Source organism: Tripterygium wilfordii, chromosome 18 (assembly GCF_013401445.1).
Source record: "Tripterygium wilfordii isolate XIE 37 chromosome 18, ASM1340144v1, whole genome shotgun sequence".
Taxonomy (NCBI): domain Eukaryota; kingdom Viridiplantae; phylum Streptophyta; class Magnoliopsida; order Celastrales; family Celastraceae; genus Tripterygium; species Tripterygium wilfordii.
In genome coordinates, this window is record NC_052249.1 from 1,359,705 (window position 1) to 1,374,248 (window position 14,544).

The 14,544-nt window shown below is 36.3% G+C and overlaps 2 protein-coding genes across 2 annotated transcripts; both read right to left on the minus strand.

Annotated features, from left to right (window-relative positions):
* Positions 1-4,195: 4,195 nt before the first annotated feature.
* On the minus strand, positions 4,196-6,732 carry LOC119984016 (patellin-3). The gene is made up of 4 exons (XM_038827761.1): positions 5,362-6,732; positions 5,146-5,270; positions 4,925-5,063; positions 4,196-4,831 (listed from the first exon to the last, which is right to left on the minus strand). The coding sequence occupies exons 1-4, from the start codon at positions 6,616-6,618 to the stop codon at positions 4,577-4,579; spliced, it is 1,776 nt and encodes a 591-aa protein (XP_038683689.1). The 5' UTR covers positions 6,619-6,732; the 3' UTR covers positions 4,196-4,576.
* A 6,161-nt stretch (positions 6,733-12,893) lies between these two features.
* Positions 12,894-13,627, minus strand: LOC119984018. The gene has a single exon (XM_038827763.1). The coding sequence runs from the start codon at positions 13,590-13,592 to the stop codon at positions 13,071-13,073; it is 522 nt and encodes a 173-aa protein (XP_038683691.1). The 5' UTR covers positions 13,593-13,627; the 3' UTR covers positions 12,894-13,070.
* Between the last annotated feature and the right edge of the window lie 917 nt (positions 13,628-14,544).

Here is a 14,544-nt window from a genome sequence, read left to right on the forward strand (position 1 = left end):
CCGTCAAACTTGTTTCGGTCTCGTCCTCACCGCACATGTTTTGGCCTGGTCTTACTTGTCGTCAGCTTTAAACTCAGTCCGTCAACCCAGTCCACGATGATGGCAGGTAAGATTAGGTCAAAACCTGTGCGAGGAGAATAAGACCGAAACTTTCAAATTAGAGTTAACTCCATTCATCGTCCCATAGAATGGGCAAGGAAATAACGTTGAAACAAATGGGCGTGAGAGTTGAACTTGTAACCTCCCGTCTCCCGTATTTATAAAGGGTTACTATAGTCAACTTTATCATCCCAATTAAAGCCTATTTGTTAACAAGCAATTAATATCTCTTGGATCTCTAAGTACATGGCTGGCCTAACTTGTGGGAAATTGATCATCTTAATAAGTACATTTGCACTATGGACTCTCTTGAACATTGATTAAGAAAGACCATCTATTTTGTGATAATTATTGACAATAAGCATGCTTTGGTGGTGTTAATGACAATAGTGCACGAAACTAATTGATTGATTCTATTCATAATCAGTATTGCTTATTGACCATCCATGCTGCAGAATACTCTCTTTGAACAGCAAAGTCTTTTGCATTAATTGTCTGTCCCATAGAAAGTTCTTGATGAAATCATAATCTTTCTACTGTTCTAGTGATTACTAGCTCGGATTTTGTAAATTTCTACACCAAAAACATTGAAATTTAAGTTGATTAAACTAGAAAAGGTCAAAGGGTAATAATTCAAACAAACGAAAGTTAGCAAGAAAAAATTGTCCGAGAGGAATCTTCAAATGATGTGCTTAGTTGAAGCTTGAAGTTAATTACATCCATCTTTTTGCAAACTATATTCTAGAACAAGGATTAGCTAACACTCAAGGAATGCAAAACCAATCATTTGGGTCATAGTCTAGTTGGTGAATCTATCTAAGGTCAAACCGTATGGACTAGGGAGGTTCTGAGTTCGATTCATTTTGACCTAACTTATCATGTCGTCAAACGTCCTGTGGGAATCTTTCTGACAATCCGAGTTTAGCTTATATCGAATGTTCAAATGAAAAACTTATACGATATCGCTTATATCAAATGTTCAAAAGACAAATTTATATGGTATCATTCTCGACTTGTCAATTACCAGGGAAAAAAAATGCAAAACCCATTTGTGAATTTTAAATTGACATCATTATACATGCTAAAATTGATTCCTTTCTACTCATGACTAATAATGGGTGAGGCCTTTGAGCATTCATAGAATGTAATTTATAAGTTTGTTGAGCTTTCAAGTCTTAAGTGGATTATGGTAGGTGGTGGGTTTCAAGTTTTGTCAACTTTGTGTTTGTCATAAACAGGAACAGCACAGGCGTGACAATTTGGGACCTCTTTGCAGGTTTTTTTCCTTTGTTTATAATAATAAACAGCTTTATAATATTTAATGCATTGAAAGAGGAATCAAAATTATGTGCAATGCCAGATTGTAAAGACTGCAAGGCAGGCCAATTCCCTGAGAGCTAAAATAGATTATACATAATAGCCCATATCAAGGGAGTAAAAGGATCAATTCAAGTTTGATTTTAATATTCCCTTAGGCAACTATCTTGTTTTGTGGCAGTTGGGTTTGTGCGGTATGTATGTATCTAAACTAATTCAACTAACCACTGATGGTGGTTGAAATTGTCAAAAGGACTAAAATCTCACATTGGTCTAGTATAACCTAGTAGAATGGTTTACGAGTAAAACTCAACTCCCCTCACATTGACGACGTGTTTTTTGGGTTTAAGTATCAGTTGCGACGACTCATAAAAAAAAATTCTTGCAGGCCCGTGGCTCAGAACGAACAAAATCTTCAATATGTTTGGACTGAAAATTTCATCATGGTATCGAAGCATTGTCTCAGTCCAGTTGTACGGGCCTCTACTTGTTTACTTATTGGGTCTGACGTACAACCCATAGGTGCAGAGGAGTGTCAAGATTGAAATCACACATCGGTTTGGCATAACTCAACCGAGTAATTTATAAGTAAAACTCAGCTCCTCTCACATTGAAGACGTATTTTCTGGACTTAAGTACCAATAGTGATCACTAATAAAGAACAAAATCTGTGGAGTGGGTTGAAATTTTGAACAGAATTCTTTTTCCTTTTCTTTTCTTAATAGGAATCCTAAATCACCTGTAAGAAGAAATACCAAGAAGGAAAAGATTAAGAAGCTATCACTGTGTATGAAAAATTGAGGATGCTAAGAATTCAAAGCCATATATATCTGATTAGGTCAAACAATGTGAAGTGTTGGTGGGAGCATGAGTTAGACAGTCTAACACATGCCACCTGGTTTATGGGATTGCTTCATAGATATCTCTACCTCTGCATGTATATCCAGGCAAGAATACACATGTGGACACAACCTGAAGCTTCAGACAAAAAAAACAGCCATGCACATGCCCCTCTGTCCCCCCCATGCACTCCTCATATGTGCTTTTGTTTGTCATTTCCTTTTCACCGCCTCTTTGTATTGTGACTGACGGAACCCACAAAAAAAAACGCAAACTTATCGGACTCCACCTCAATGATAAATTGACGAGTCGCATACAATGCTCGCAAATCACATAAATCAGGTAAATCATGAACCGAAACTCAATACGAAAATAACGCTAAATCAGATCAAAATGATCGTCATAACCTGTAACCTCTCACGCACATCTACTGCGAGATTCACACAACTTACTCACCATATGAAGCAACGATTTCTTTTGTTATTTTCACCTAGCCGCAAAGTTATCCTTATTTTGTCATATTCCTACTTTAACTTAACAATAAGAAAAAGACAAAGCTTATCCTATGTAATAGTAAGGACAAAGCTCATAATTTTCTCAAATTTTTTAGTGTACACATAGCAGATGGAGATACTACATCCTACAAGAGAGATTTCTTGTCTTCGGTTGCTACTAAAGAGTGAGAAGACATCATGGACCACCACCACCTCCTCTAATACTGGCATTTTGGGCTGTGGCCCATCTATCCACCCAGCTGTGTTAGACCAGTCACGACTCAGAATGACTTTATTTCAAAGTACAGGGGCCTTAACTTAGTCAATACAAATCTATCTACTTGAATTTTTATCATCCCACAACACGTTTCATTTCATCTTGTATGCTTAATTCTCACAAAAAAAAAAAAGAAAGTCTTATATGTTTAATTGTTTTTTTTAACCGAGAATTCAACACCCAACATATCCACCGGTTAATTGGACCAACTTTAACTCAAACAGTCAACCCAATCAAATACAGACTGGCAATAGAAAAAACTAGGCCGAAACCTATGCGAAAAATAACAACGAAAGTGACCACCCACAATAGCAAAGAATTACCACGACCAACTTTACCATTTCAATCAAAACTTTTTCCTTATGTACATATACTTCAACTCCTAAATTGTATAAGACGAATTGAGATACACTAATTCTTTTAAATTATTCAATTCAACCATTCAGACTAGGGATGAATCTTTTCAGCTACAAGATTTGTTGTATCATACTTGACAATCACAAATTAAGAATTGGAAATTTTTTTTAAAAAAAATAGGCATCAAAATCATGATGTTGATATAACATCCATAATCACAATCAGAAAATCCTCCTTTAATTAAGGTGGGTGGAGTACATGATTAGGAGACCAAAACTTGGATTCTTTTAAGAGGGAATCAAGTAATCAACATAGTCACAAAGCAATATACTTTCGTTGTCTAAACTCTAATGTCTATGCCCTACAAAGAGGTAAAAAGAAAATCGAAAAAGACAGTAAACTGAACCTTACTGCTAAAAAGTTACTGCGCATACTACCCTTTTTCCCCAATTAAAGAAACATTTTTGAATAAAGTCAGAAGGCCATGCTTGTGTGTCATTATTGTGTGAAATATGGTAACAAGCAATCATTGCAAAATGCAAATGCATGCCCTACTAACACAAAGTCAGGGCGACACCCACGTGCGACACCCACGTCACCCCTAGTTTAAATGATAAGAATAGTGTGTATTATCATAAGGGTTCGTATCTCAGGGCTTTGGGATTTAGATAGTTTCATCTGTGATAACCTTTCATATCCTCGGACATGTGTGGCCTGTTGAGCTTCAAAAAAAAAAAAAAATTCGAATCCCCATCCATCAGTTCCCAAAAAAAGACAAAGCCAGGGTGGGTGACCATTTCACAACTCAGCAAATTCAAAAATATTAAAGCCTTTCACATTCATTTTTGAATTTACAATCATGTTCAAGTTTACAAGGCAATATGAACAACAATGATCAATAGAAAGAAGTACCAACTCTACACAGATTTTACAGGCAAGAAGAGTATCAAGGCTTAATGTCAAAATATTTTCAACCCATGCTTCTTCTTCTTCTTCTTCCCACATGACTATTTTTACCAGTAACAATTGTGTTCATCGCAAAACAAACAAAGTAAACCCCCAAATCTAATAAATAAAATCCCCCAAACTGTGAAATCAAAATAAGTTTAGACAAAATAATAGGTAAAGAAAGAAACCCTGTTTTGGAATTAAAGGAATCCAGGACTATCAAGTGCATTGAGTATTGAAGTTCTCACTGGGATGGAGTTTTGGTCTTGGACCTGTAGAGGAGCTTCTTCTTCTTGGAGGTTTGATTGTTAATGGTGATTACAACCTTGCCAGGCTCACCAGTCTTGAAGCTCTCAGAGATGACTGGTTCATCGGTTGGGGTGACCTTCCTAGTTTTTGATACAATGACTGTGTAGCCATCCTCTGTACTCGGCACAAATTCAGCCCCGTAGCTCACATCCCAGCCGACCACTCGGAGTTCCCAAGCAAGATGGCTTGCCTGCGAATTCAATAATCAATTTCATAAGCACATTTAATCAAACAGTTAATATGCAAGTATCAAGAATTGAAGAAGAATCTGCCCACAACCCACCTCTGTAAATGCGAATTCGACAGTATGTTTTGATGTTGGCTTGATTGTGACCTCTGTCGCTGGGTCAGATGTGGAGAATTCCTCACCTTCCCTGCTCAATCCACCATATTGAACCGGTACTTGCTCAGGGGCTATGTACCTGCACATTAATTGCAAACCCATGAGAGAGATACAAAGACAACAAGACATATCTACAGAGCTATTAATGGAAGTTCACTGACTTGAAAAGGGTTTCAGCAGATTTGGATGGTCCTGCAAATACAAACTTGCTCTTGGTCCTCTGCGTCAAGAAGGGGCTGATCATCCTATTGAAGGCAAGGTACCACCATGGAACATTGATGAACACCTTCACAAACCAAAACCCAATTAAGAACTCAACATGATTCAATGAGGACTGAATATAATTTTGATTTAACAAACAAGTCATAATCAAATACCTGTTTGGCTACGAACTCGGGATAATTGTCTTGAAGCAAACCCAAGGCCTGGTTTGTGGCGTTCCTGAGATCTCTCTTGAAAATTCCAGGGAAGTTTTTGAGATCATTGACTTGAACAATGGTGTTGATACCAGTAGGACTGAAATCAAGTTTCCTGATACTCTTCTCCAAGAACTGAATCCTCCACCGGAGAAACTTCACACGCTTTTCTTCATCGGAGAAGGTATTTTGGTACAGTTCCTTGTCCTCAAAAGCACCATAAACGTTGTAGCAGACGGGGTGGCCTTCCTTATCGAATCCCTGCGTGAACACGACCTTCTCCAATTCATTTCCAAGGTCCTCTTCGAGAAGAGCCTCGATTCCAAAGTCTTTTCTCCAACGGACGGTGTTCTTGATCATGGTGAATGCATCTTTCACCTTGAAATCTCTGGCTCTCAAGAATTTCAAGAGGATCACATCGCTCCTCTCATCCTGAAGTAGTGGAATTCCCCATATGGAAACCTCCTCTGGTGTTGGAGGAACTTCAGGTTCTTTCGGCTCCTCCGCTGGAGGCGCTGGCTCAGATTCTTTAGCCGGAGCTGAAGTCTCTGGCTCAGCGGCAGCGGAAGAAGTCGCTACGGAAACAACGGTCTCCTCAATTGCCTCCACTGTCTTGGCTCCATCCTCGTCCACAGCAGTGGCTTTCTCCACTACCACCTCAGCCGCAACCACAACCGCCACCGCTGGTTCTGCTGGAGGCACAGCCTTCTCCTCTTCCTTCACTTCAACTTTCTCCTCCGTCTTTTTCTCCTCAGCCTTCTCTGGCTCAGCCGTCTTCTCCTCAACCTTTTCAGGCTCTGCCGGCTTGTCCTCAACCTTCTCTGAAGGCTCTGCCGGTTTCTCCTCCTCTTTTGTAGGAGGAGGCGGCGGTGGAGCAGTGAACTCGTGCTTATTCAGAGCATCTTGAATGAGTTGTTTCAGCTCTTCCAGAGCCTTCTTATGTGGATCAATAAGTTCGCCTGCAACGTTACTCTCTTCCTTGAAAGAGAGCGATTGCGTGATCTTCTGATCTCCTTCAGCCACTTTTTCCTTCTCTGCCTCTGCCACAGCTTCTTCTACTGCCTGCTTCTCCGGCGCCGCCTTTTCCTTTACCTCCGGCTCCGGCTCCGGAACAGGCGACTGCTCTTTCTCCACCACCACCTCCTCCGTCGGTTGCACTACTTCAGAAGTCGCTGGCGCTACTGGTGCTGCTGCTGGAGTCTGAGTCTCCTCTGCCATGACTTTCGCTGCTTTGGCTTCCTAGACTTGTAATAGATGATAATCAAATAGATATATATATGTATGTATGTATATGTATAGAGAGAGAGGAGTTATAGAGAGAGAAAGTAGTGTTGTCGTTGGTTGTGTTTGTTACAGAGAGAGAAGGACAGGGAAGATGAAGGTTCTTCAAATAGACGAACCAGTCTGTCAGAACGGTAATGCCAGCTAATACACAACTTCGTAAGTGGGTCCCATTCCACTTCCCCAACCAATCACCTAATTTTACCGCTGCTATTTTTGGAGATTTGTTTTAATTTTCACATATTATTCTTTTCTAACACAATGTTTCTAATATTTCAAATCGGGACAAGTTTTGAAATCACCATTCAACTTTAGTGAATGGATCAATTTATCTCTTAAACTTCATTTATGATCATTTGAGTCCCTTAACTTCCAAGACTGTAGTCCATTAGCCCCTACGTAAAATTTATGTTTATTCTAACGGATGTGGCAATTTGTTTCCTGACATGACACCGAAATCGCAAATGACATGTAAAATATACAGGGGATAATTTGATGTGTTATAACAATTTACCATGACTTGAATTAACGAGTCTCATAACTATAAGGGATAAATTGATTTCAAAAAATAACCACAATTTATCACATATCATGTAACTAACAGAAAAAATATGTCATATCAACTAAAATTTACGGAAATTTGATAAAAGAACTAACAAACTACAGTCTTTGAAGTTGAGAGACTAAATTAAACCTAATCGAAGTTCAGGGAGTAAATTTATTCATTTACGAAAGTTTAGGGGTTATTTCGAAACGTCTCCCATTTCAAATTCGCTACTATTGGTTTGGAATCTTTGGAATCATAATTATTTACAAAACAAATAGTAGTAATTATGATCAATTCATGTTGTTCATGTTTTTTGACTGTAACTCAAAAGTATATATTCATCTGACATTGTAACCACCGCATGAAGTGATGATGAGTGATGTGTCTTTGGGAACAAAACAAAATTGGGTTAGATACTTCAAACCAAGAAGGCAAGACACATTTTTTCCCCCTCACATAAGCAACTAAGAAACAGATATTCCAATGTCTGTGTTTATCTTGTAAACATGACTCAATTGTGTATGGTGCCAAAAAAACATTACTCAATGTGAAATGTCACTATGTCGTAACCAAGTGTAACCCCCACTTTGTCGGGAAGTCATGAGTTCGATTTTTTATTAGGAATAATATTTTCTAGTCACGTATTGGGTTTTGATTTTTTATTAGGAGTAATATTTTTGTAATCCCGTGTTGAGTTTTGATCAACTTATATTAATTATGTTTGGCATGTCCTTTGATCAATGATTATGAATGACTATTACACTGGTTTATTACAATGCATATATTTTGGTAAGATAGTTGGCCATCGCAAATTTGTAATCCTAGTAGTTATTACAAAGAGAGTTGTAATTATCATTCCTCGTGCTTACCCAATGAATGCATTATGCATGCCTATTCCTTTGCATGAGGGAATGGTTAATATTTACCAAATTTTATTGTTTACCCTCAAATTACAAAATATCTCGTTACCTTTTCATTCTCATAATGGTATTAAGGTCAATAATACTTCATTCTCCATTTCATTCTCACAAATATTTTACATTCCAAAATTGTAATCTATCATTACTAATTCAACAAAACTTTTTTTTTTTTAATGGTCATGAAACTCATTCTCATTCCTAATACTATTCACATTTTCATTATCATTACGATAATCATTGTGTACAACAACCAAAAGTAACTTTATCATGTCGTCGAGTGAGAGATTTTTGTGTGAATTCGCTACAAGGAATATAAACTTATATGACATGATTATCGGTTAGAGAAAAAAAAACATGTAAACTCATTTATCAACTATTTTTCATGTGTATATAGTTTTCAGTACGGGTGTCCACGTTGTTTTTTTTTTTTGACATAAAATTAACCTACCAATCGGTCGGTTATTGACGATTTGATCAATTTTTTTGATTATTCGGTATATCTTCATTAATATATGTTTAACAATAATCGATCAATCGATCGGTTTAACTGTCAGTTTAGTTTGACATAGTTTTTTTGATAGCCCTAGTTTTTCACTATTTACTCTTTTTTTTTTACTCTGATTATTATTTTTTTAATAACTAGTTTTATTTACAAATTAAGGAAAAATTGAATAAAGAAAAGTAGAAGGTGTGATTAGACAAAATTTCATTACCTAAGCCGTCCTTCCCATCCTGCAAAAAACAATAGGCGGCAGCACACAATCTTAAAAGTTTAAAACTGTCAAATATTATATGCAAATCCAATCACAAACTGCTTTGCACGTAATAACACAAGATTATTTCTAAAAAAATCTTTTTTTTGTCGCTCTCTTATTATTTCTTTGTCACAAACTGTCAAAGGAATGACCTGTACCATCCACGTGGGAGCAACCAAGCGCATCACAGCGCCAACAATTCGATACGTGTCATTGTGACCCGCGACAGACTGTCAATAAGATCACACGACCTTTCGTTTTGTTTTTGATATCGTCTTTTCATTTCATTTTGCACACAAAAGCCGGCAAGAACAGATAGATAGTCTTAGTGGGGCCCACAAGTGCCTTTTTTCTATTTTTTTTCTTTTATCTATTTCGAAAAGCAAGCTAAAGCCATTGGCTGGTTTTTCTTTGCTGTCACTTTCTTTTGGGAAAAAAAAAAACAGAAAAGAATTTTAGAGATCAATAAAAATGGATTCTTATCTTTTTATTTTAGGAAATACAGTTGTGTGATTGGGGTAGGGATAACAAAATTTGTCCAATCCCTAATTTTTTGGACTCGGGCTAAATTAAGTTTGGACATAAGGTATATGTCTGAAATCCGGTCCAAATACAAATTTTTTTATCCAGTTCAAAACCGAGTCTAGTTTTAAACAGAAAAAGTTTGTTTGGTTTACTTGTCCGGACCTTAATCGGAATTAGGTTGTTGTCGTTCAAGTTAGGGTCTGGACATGTAAATTTTTTGTAAACATGTGATGTTGTTTGATTTGGAATCTACCCAAAACTGATTTTTTACCACCGCTAATTGGGGGACCAGTACATAAGTAAGATAAAATTAAACTATTTTTTGTTGGCATTGATGGGGGTTGTATTTCTAACGTGTAATATGACGTTTATTGGCACCAAAATAGATTACCGATACCAAGAAATGATTATCGACATCGATAAATAGACAATCTTGTAAATAATAATTGGTTCCACATATGACGTTTATTGGCACCAAAAAAGATTACTGGTACCAAGAAATGATTATCGACACCGATAAAGAGATAATTTTGTAAATAATCATTGGTTTCACATATGACATTTATTGACATCAAGAGATGATTATCGGTATCGAAAAATGATTATCGACACTGATAAATAGACATTTCTATAAATAATAATTGGTTCTATATATGACATTTATCGACATCAAAAAACAATTATTGTCACCAATAAATAGACATTTATTTCTTTATAAATAATAATTGGTTCCACATATGATATTTCTCGACACCTAGAAACGAGTATTGGACCAACAAATGATAATAACTTGTAAAGAATGTTTTTTTTCCTGGTGAGGCAGTTTGTGAAGTCGCTGCTGGTACAATTATATACAGAGAGACACCGACGTTTTGCCTTTCGTGTGGACATATATATATAGACATATATACACATGCATGTGCACTTCTTTTTATTGAAGGGGTCATAAATCATGAATTTGATACCTACCAGGTTTGTTTTGCTGTTTTGACTTTTTGTATGGCCTTATCCTTCCCTAGCTTAGCTATGCAAGACAAAAGGAAAGTCATATCTTTGGCTTAATTAATTACTTGTAATTTCCATACTATTTCTTATTTATTTATTATAAAACAATTTAACATGGTGCTAATTAATTGCTTGTAAATTCATATTTTAGGCATTTCTTGTGTTGTATTATTGAACCCCCATGTACCTCTCTTTTTTTTATGTAATGGACAACAATTTGCCATAAATATAGCATCATGTTATATTTTATACAAAATATAAAAGAAATTAATTATTTAGGGCATAATTAAATAGAGAAGCATGATCGTTCGTGTGATTGTTGATCTAAAATGAAGCTGTGAAATGACGTGAAGGTCACATAAAGAAGAGAGATGTCTGTTTCAATAGTTAAAACTACCACACAAACAATAGAATCATAACCACTCAACCTAACCACAAACGCCTCTCTAATTGTCTACAAAGTCCATTGACGTATAGGATAATTGCCATGCGAGAACTATGAGTAACTCGATGATACTCATGCGTTTTGGTATCTCAAAGAGATCTCGAGTTCGAGTCTCTCCATCCCCTTCCACTTTAATTTGAAGAAAAAAAGTATGATTACTATGCTCAATAATTAATTGAAGAAGCAATATTTTAATCCTGTTCTTATCAGAGACGCAGCAGTTATCCGTATACATGTCAAGATGAAAGATTCGCAGTGAGAGTTTAAGGTCTTGGTCTTTTTTGGAGTATCACAGATATGGGCCATAAATGGGCCAACGCAACGCAAGATTCAAATAATGCTTTAAGCCCATTTCCTCTTAATGGGCTCTTTTTCCGCCCATTTCTTCACATATTTTGTGTAGATGATTACTATGTCAATAACATTGTACAAAATACATAAATGTATATGTATACGCATATATTTATATACACATATGTATTATATATATATATATATATTTATTTATTTATTTATGCCTCAAAAAAATGATTTTTTTTTTGTAGGGCATTGGAGAAAGTATTCTTTTTAATTTGATTATATCAACGTTGGATGATTACACTTCCAACCTTTGTTATTTGAATATTTTTGTTTTGGGTCAAGAGACATCTGAGTGCTATGATTAAGGAGTGTCCCAAGCACTAGTGTGACAGGTATGGTCCAACTAACGTCTAAAATTATAGGGTTCCAAAGGCTCAAGAAACTCCAGCAAAAACAACGTATTAAAGTTTGAACTTTCAAGCATATATATGTGTATGTATATATATATATCTGTTTAATTATATATATCTTAGTCTTTCAGCAGTTATTATTTTCATTTGTGATAAGATAAATATGTTTTTGTTTCCCGACACTTGCAGAAAAGACCCAGATATGGTGTGAAGCTAGATGGAAAATCAGATATATTGGCCACGTTTGGCAAGCTAATTTGTCCAGCGTATATGTTAATTAGTAGCATATATGTTATGTGACAACCAAACAAGTATTTATTGGATGCAATTCCCATACAATTTCTCAAGCATTTTATTGTCAAACCATTGGATTTAAATTGTAGACTCTATAATTTCAAACGATTTGCGGAGCCCATAGATCTTGTTTGTTATCAGCAAATACGTTAGCGTATATGTTACTACTATTGACAAAATTATCTATCAAACAATGCCGGTTTGCATGCTTTGCTGCTTTATTTTTTTTTCCCCTCAACTTAATGTGGTGACTTTGTTTTAAATGGGGGTGAGTGGTTGAGTCTGTTTGATAAAGTAATTGACCAACTAAAAATTGACACTAATGAAAACGCCCAGTCTATTCATATGTTTGGTGGGCATACTGTAAAAGCGGGCCGTCCCAAAAATACCCCACCAAACAAGCCGAATGTATTTGGTTTAGTAAACAGATTTTTCCAAAAAAAGAAAAATACAAAATATGCTTGAGATTTACATGGACCCCATTTTCTGAGCAATAAATATCCCTAGCCAAGCAGGCTTGCCTGAACCATCCAAAGAGAGAATGTTTGCTGCACTTTCTTCATGTTTGTTTTCCTTTTTTTTCAGTGCTCAATATCCATGTAAACAACTGGATTTAGAATTTGGTGTGACACATTTTCAAGTTTCAAGTTCAATGTATATAATGATTTTGTTAATATATATATATATATAAATTCAGTTTTTTACTATTATCATTGATACGTTTTCTTAAAAAAAAAAAATTTCTTAATAACTTCACAATTAAACGTGCTTCTCTAAATTGTTTTGAATTGTTTTTAAAATGTACGAATTTTTTTTGGAATGTGTAACTTCCTAAGAAAAGAAAGCTATGCGTTAAAATGTACGAATTTTTTTTGGAATGTGTAACTTCCTAAGAAAAGAAAGCTATGCGATTCCGATGTTTTCACAGAAATCGAACAACTCAAAATGAACGATATTATTGGTGTATATTGAGTTAGAAATTCTAATAGATTATCCTACTTTGCTCCATAGTCAAACACAAATTTCAAATTTTAATTTCACTAAAAGAAATTACAGTCAAATTAAACAGTCCAAAATCAGAGCAAAATCCCATTTTTCAAATTAAAAAAGCACTAACTCACAATTCCACAATCCAAACAGAAAAGTCAAAAAAGAAAACTACTGTCATTTACACATAATTAACCTAAATCAACCCAAAAGAGGACTCTTAATTTGATCACCATCAACATTTTGATCATCAAATTCATCACCGCAATCGTACATAGATCCAACGAGCATCAATTGATCTTCCAAATACCTTTGAAGCAAACCGACTTCCTCTTCCTCTTGATCGCCGCACAAACCCTCCTCGCACCGCCGCAGCGGCTCTGCTTCTTCTTTCTGAAACTCCTTTCTTCGTCGCCTGCAGAGGCGTATGCAGACTTCGGCGGCGCAAAGGATCGGGAAAGTGGCACAGAGGAAGGGCAAGAGCAGGGGCGAGCAGAGGAGCAGGAAGAGGATGCGGCTCCACGGCGTCCGGAGCCGGCAGCTGGAGGCGCCGATTAGCATGATCTGGCGTGCCCGCTCGAACATCGAAGGAGGATTCGTCGAATAGTTGTGGTGATTGGTTCGTCCGGCTTCATTACGTGATGGCAGGTGTGGTGGTGGAGAACTGGTTTTGGGGTTCGCTGACTCAAATCCACATGAGCGAGGAGTTTTACTTTTATACATGTGATTGTTTTTTTTTTTTGGCTTTTTTTTTTTTTCTCCTGCTGGGTTGGGTTGAAGTAACTCTAAATGTCCCATTCATTGTTGTATTTGTAAATGCATTCAATATTATTTTTCTTATTTTAAAATTGTTCAAATTAAGAAAATATATTTTTTGAACATGCATGCCTTCTTTTATTTAGTAAAATTAATTTCTCATCTTTAAGAGAGAGCATCTAAATTGAAAGTTAGCAGAGGAGAGAGGCAGTGACCGAGGTGGAAACATTTCGGTCAACCGAGATGTTACCTCAGGAGGCATCACCTCAGTTTATGATTACTAGCTAAACACTGAACACTGAGCACCCTCCATAACACTACTCTTTGTCGAGTTTACTTGAGTATCGGAGCATCTCCTTGAAATACACATAGGGAACCCCATAACTCATGTTTTCTCATGGTCTCTAACTTGAACACTTATATGTCGGCAAAATTGGGGAGTTGGATGATCGAACATTCGAGTAATAAGAATATTTATAAGAAAAATGACTCCGCACTAAATTCCGCCCCCTAATATTGAAGGGTGATTCTGCGCCTGATTATACTCATAAACTCAATTAAAACATATCTATAATTAGAGATCAACATCGGGATGGACAAACCCGACTTTTTCAGACCCGAACCCGATTTTGAGAATCAACCCGACTTTGACTATTTAATATTTTTTTGACTATTTGAGTTTTTTTTCTTCTTATTTTTTTGATATATATATACACACCACACAGATAGATCAATATGTATCCACAAATATATATACACATATAAATGCACCTATATATATATATGTATATATCTACTATATACATACATATATATATAGTACATATATATGTGTGTATAGAAGAAACGAAAGTGGTATAGCCTCGTTGGTCGTGTCCCCGGTCTCCCCACTCAACTGTGCGTGCTCGCGCGTGCAGGC

Excerpts from the sequence above, each read along its gene's own strand:
- LOC119984016 (XM_038827761.1), bottom strand. The coding sequence starts at position 6,618 with ATGGCAGAGGAGACTCAGACTCCAGCAGCAGCACCAGTAGCGCCAGCG. Across the intron at positions 5,064-5,145 it reads TCTGCTGAAACCCTTTTCAA|GTACATAGCCCCTGAGCAAG; the intron begins GTCAGTGAACTT and ends ATTAATGTGCAG. Across the intron at positions 4,832-4,924 it reads TCGAATTCGCATTTACAGAG|GCAAGCCATCTTGCTTGGGA; the intron begins GTGGGTTGTGGG and ends TTGAATTCGCAG.
- LOC119984018 (XM_038827763.1), bottom strand. The coding sequence starts at position 13,592 with ATGTATAAAAGTAAAACTCCTCGCTCATGTGGATTTGAGTCAGCGAAC.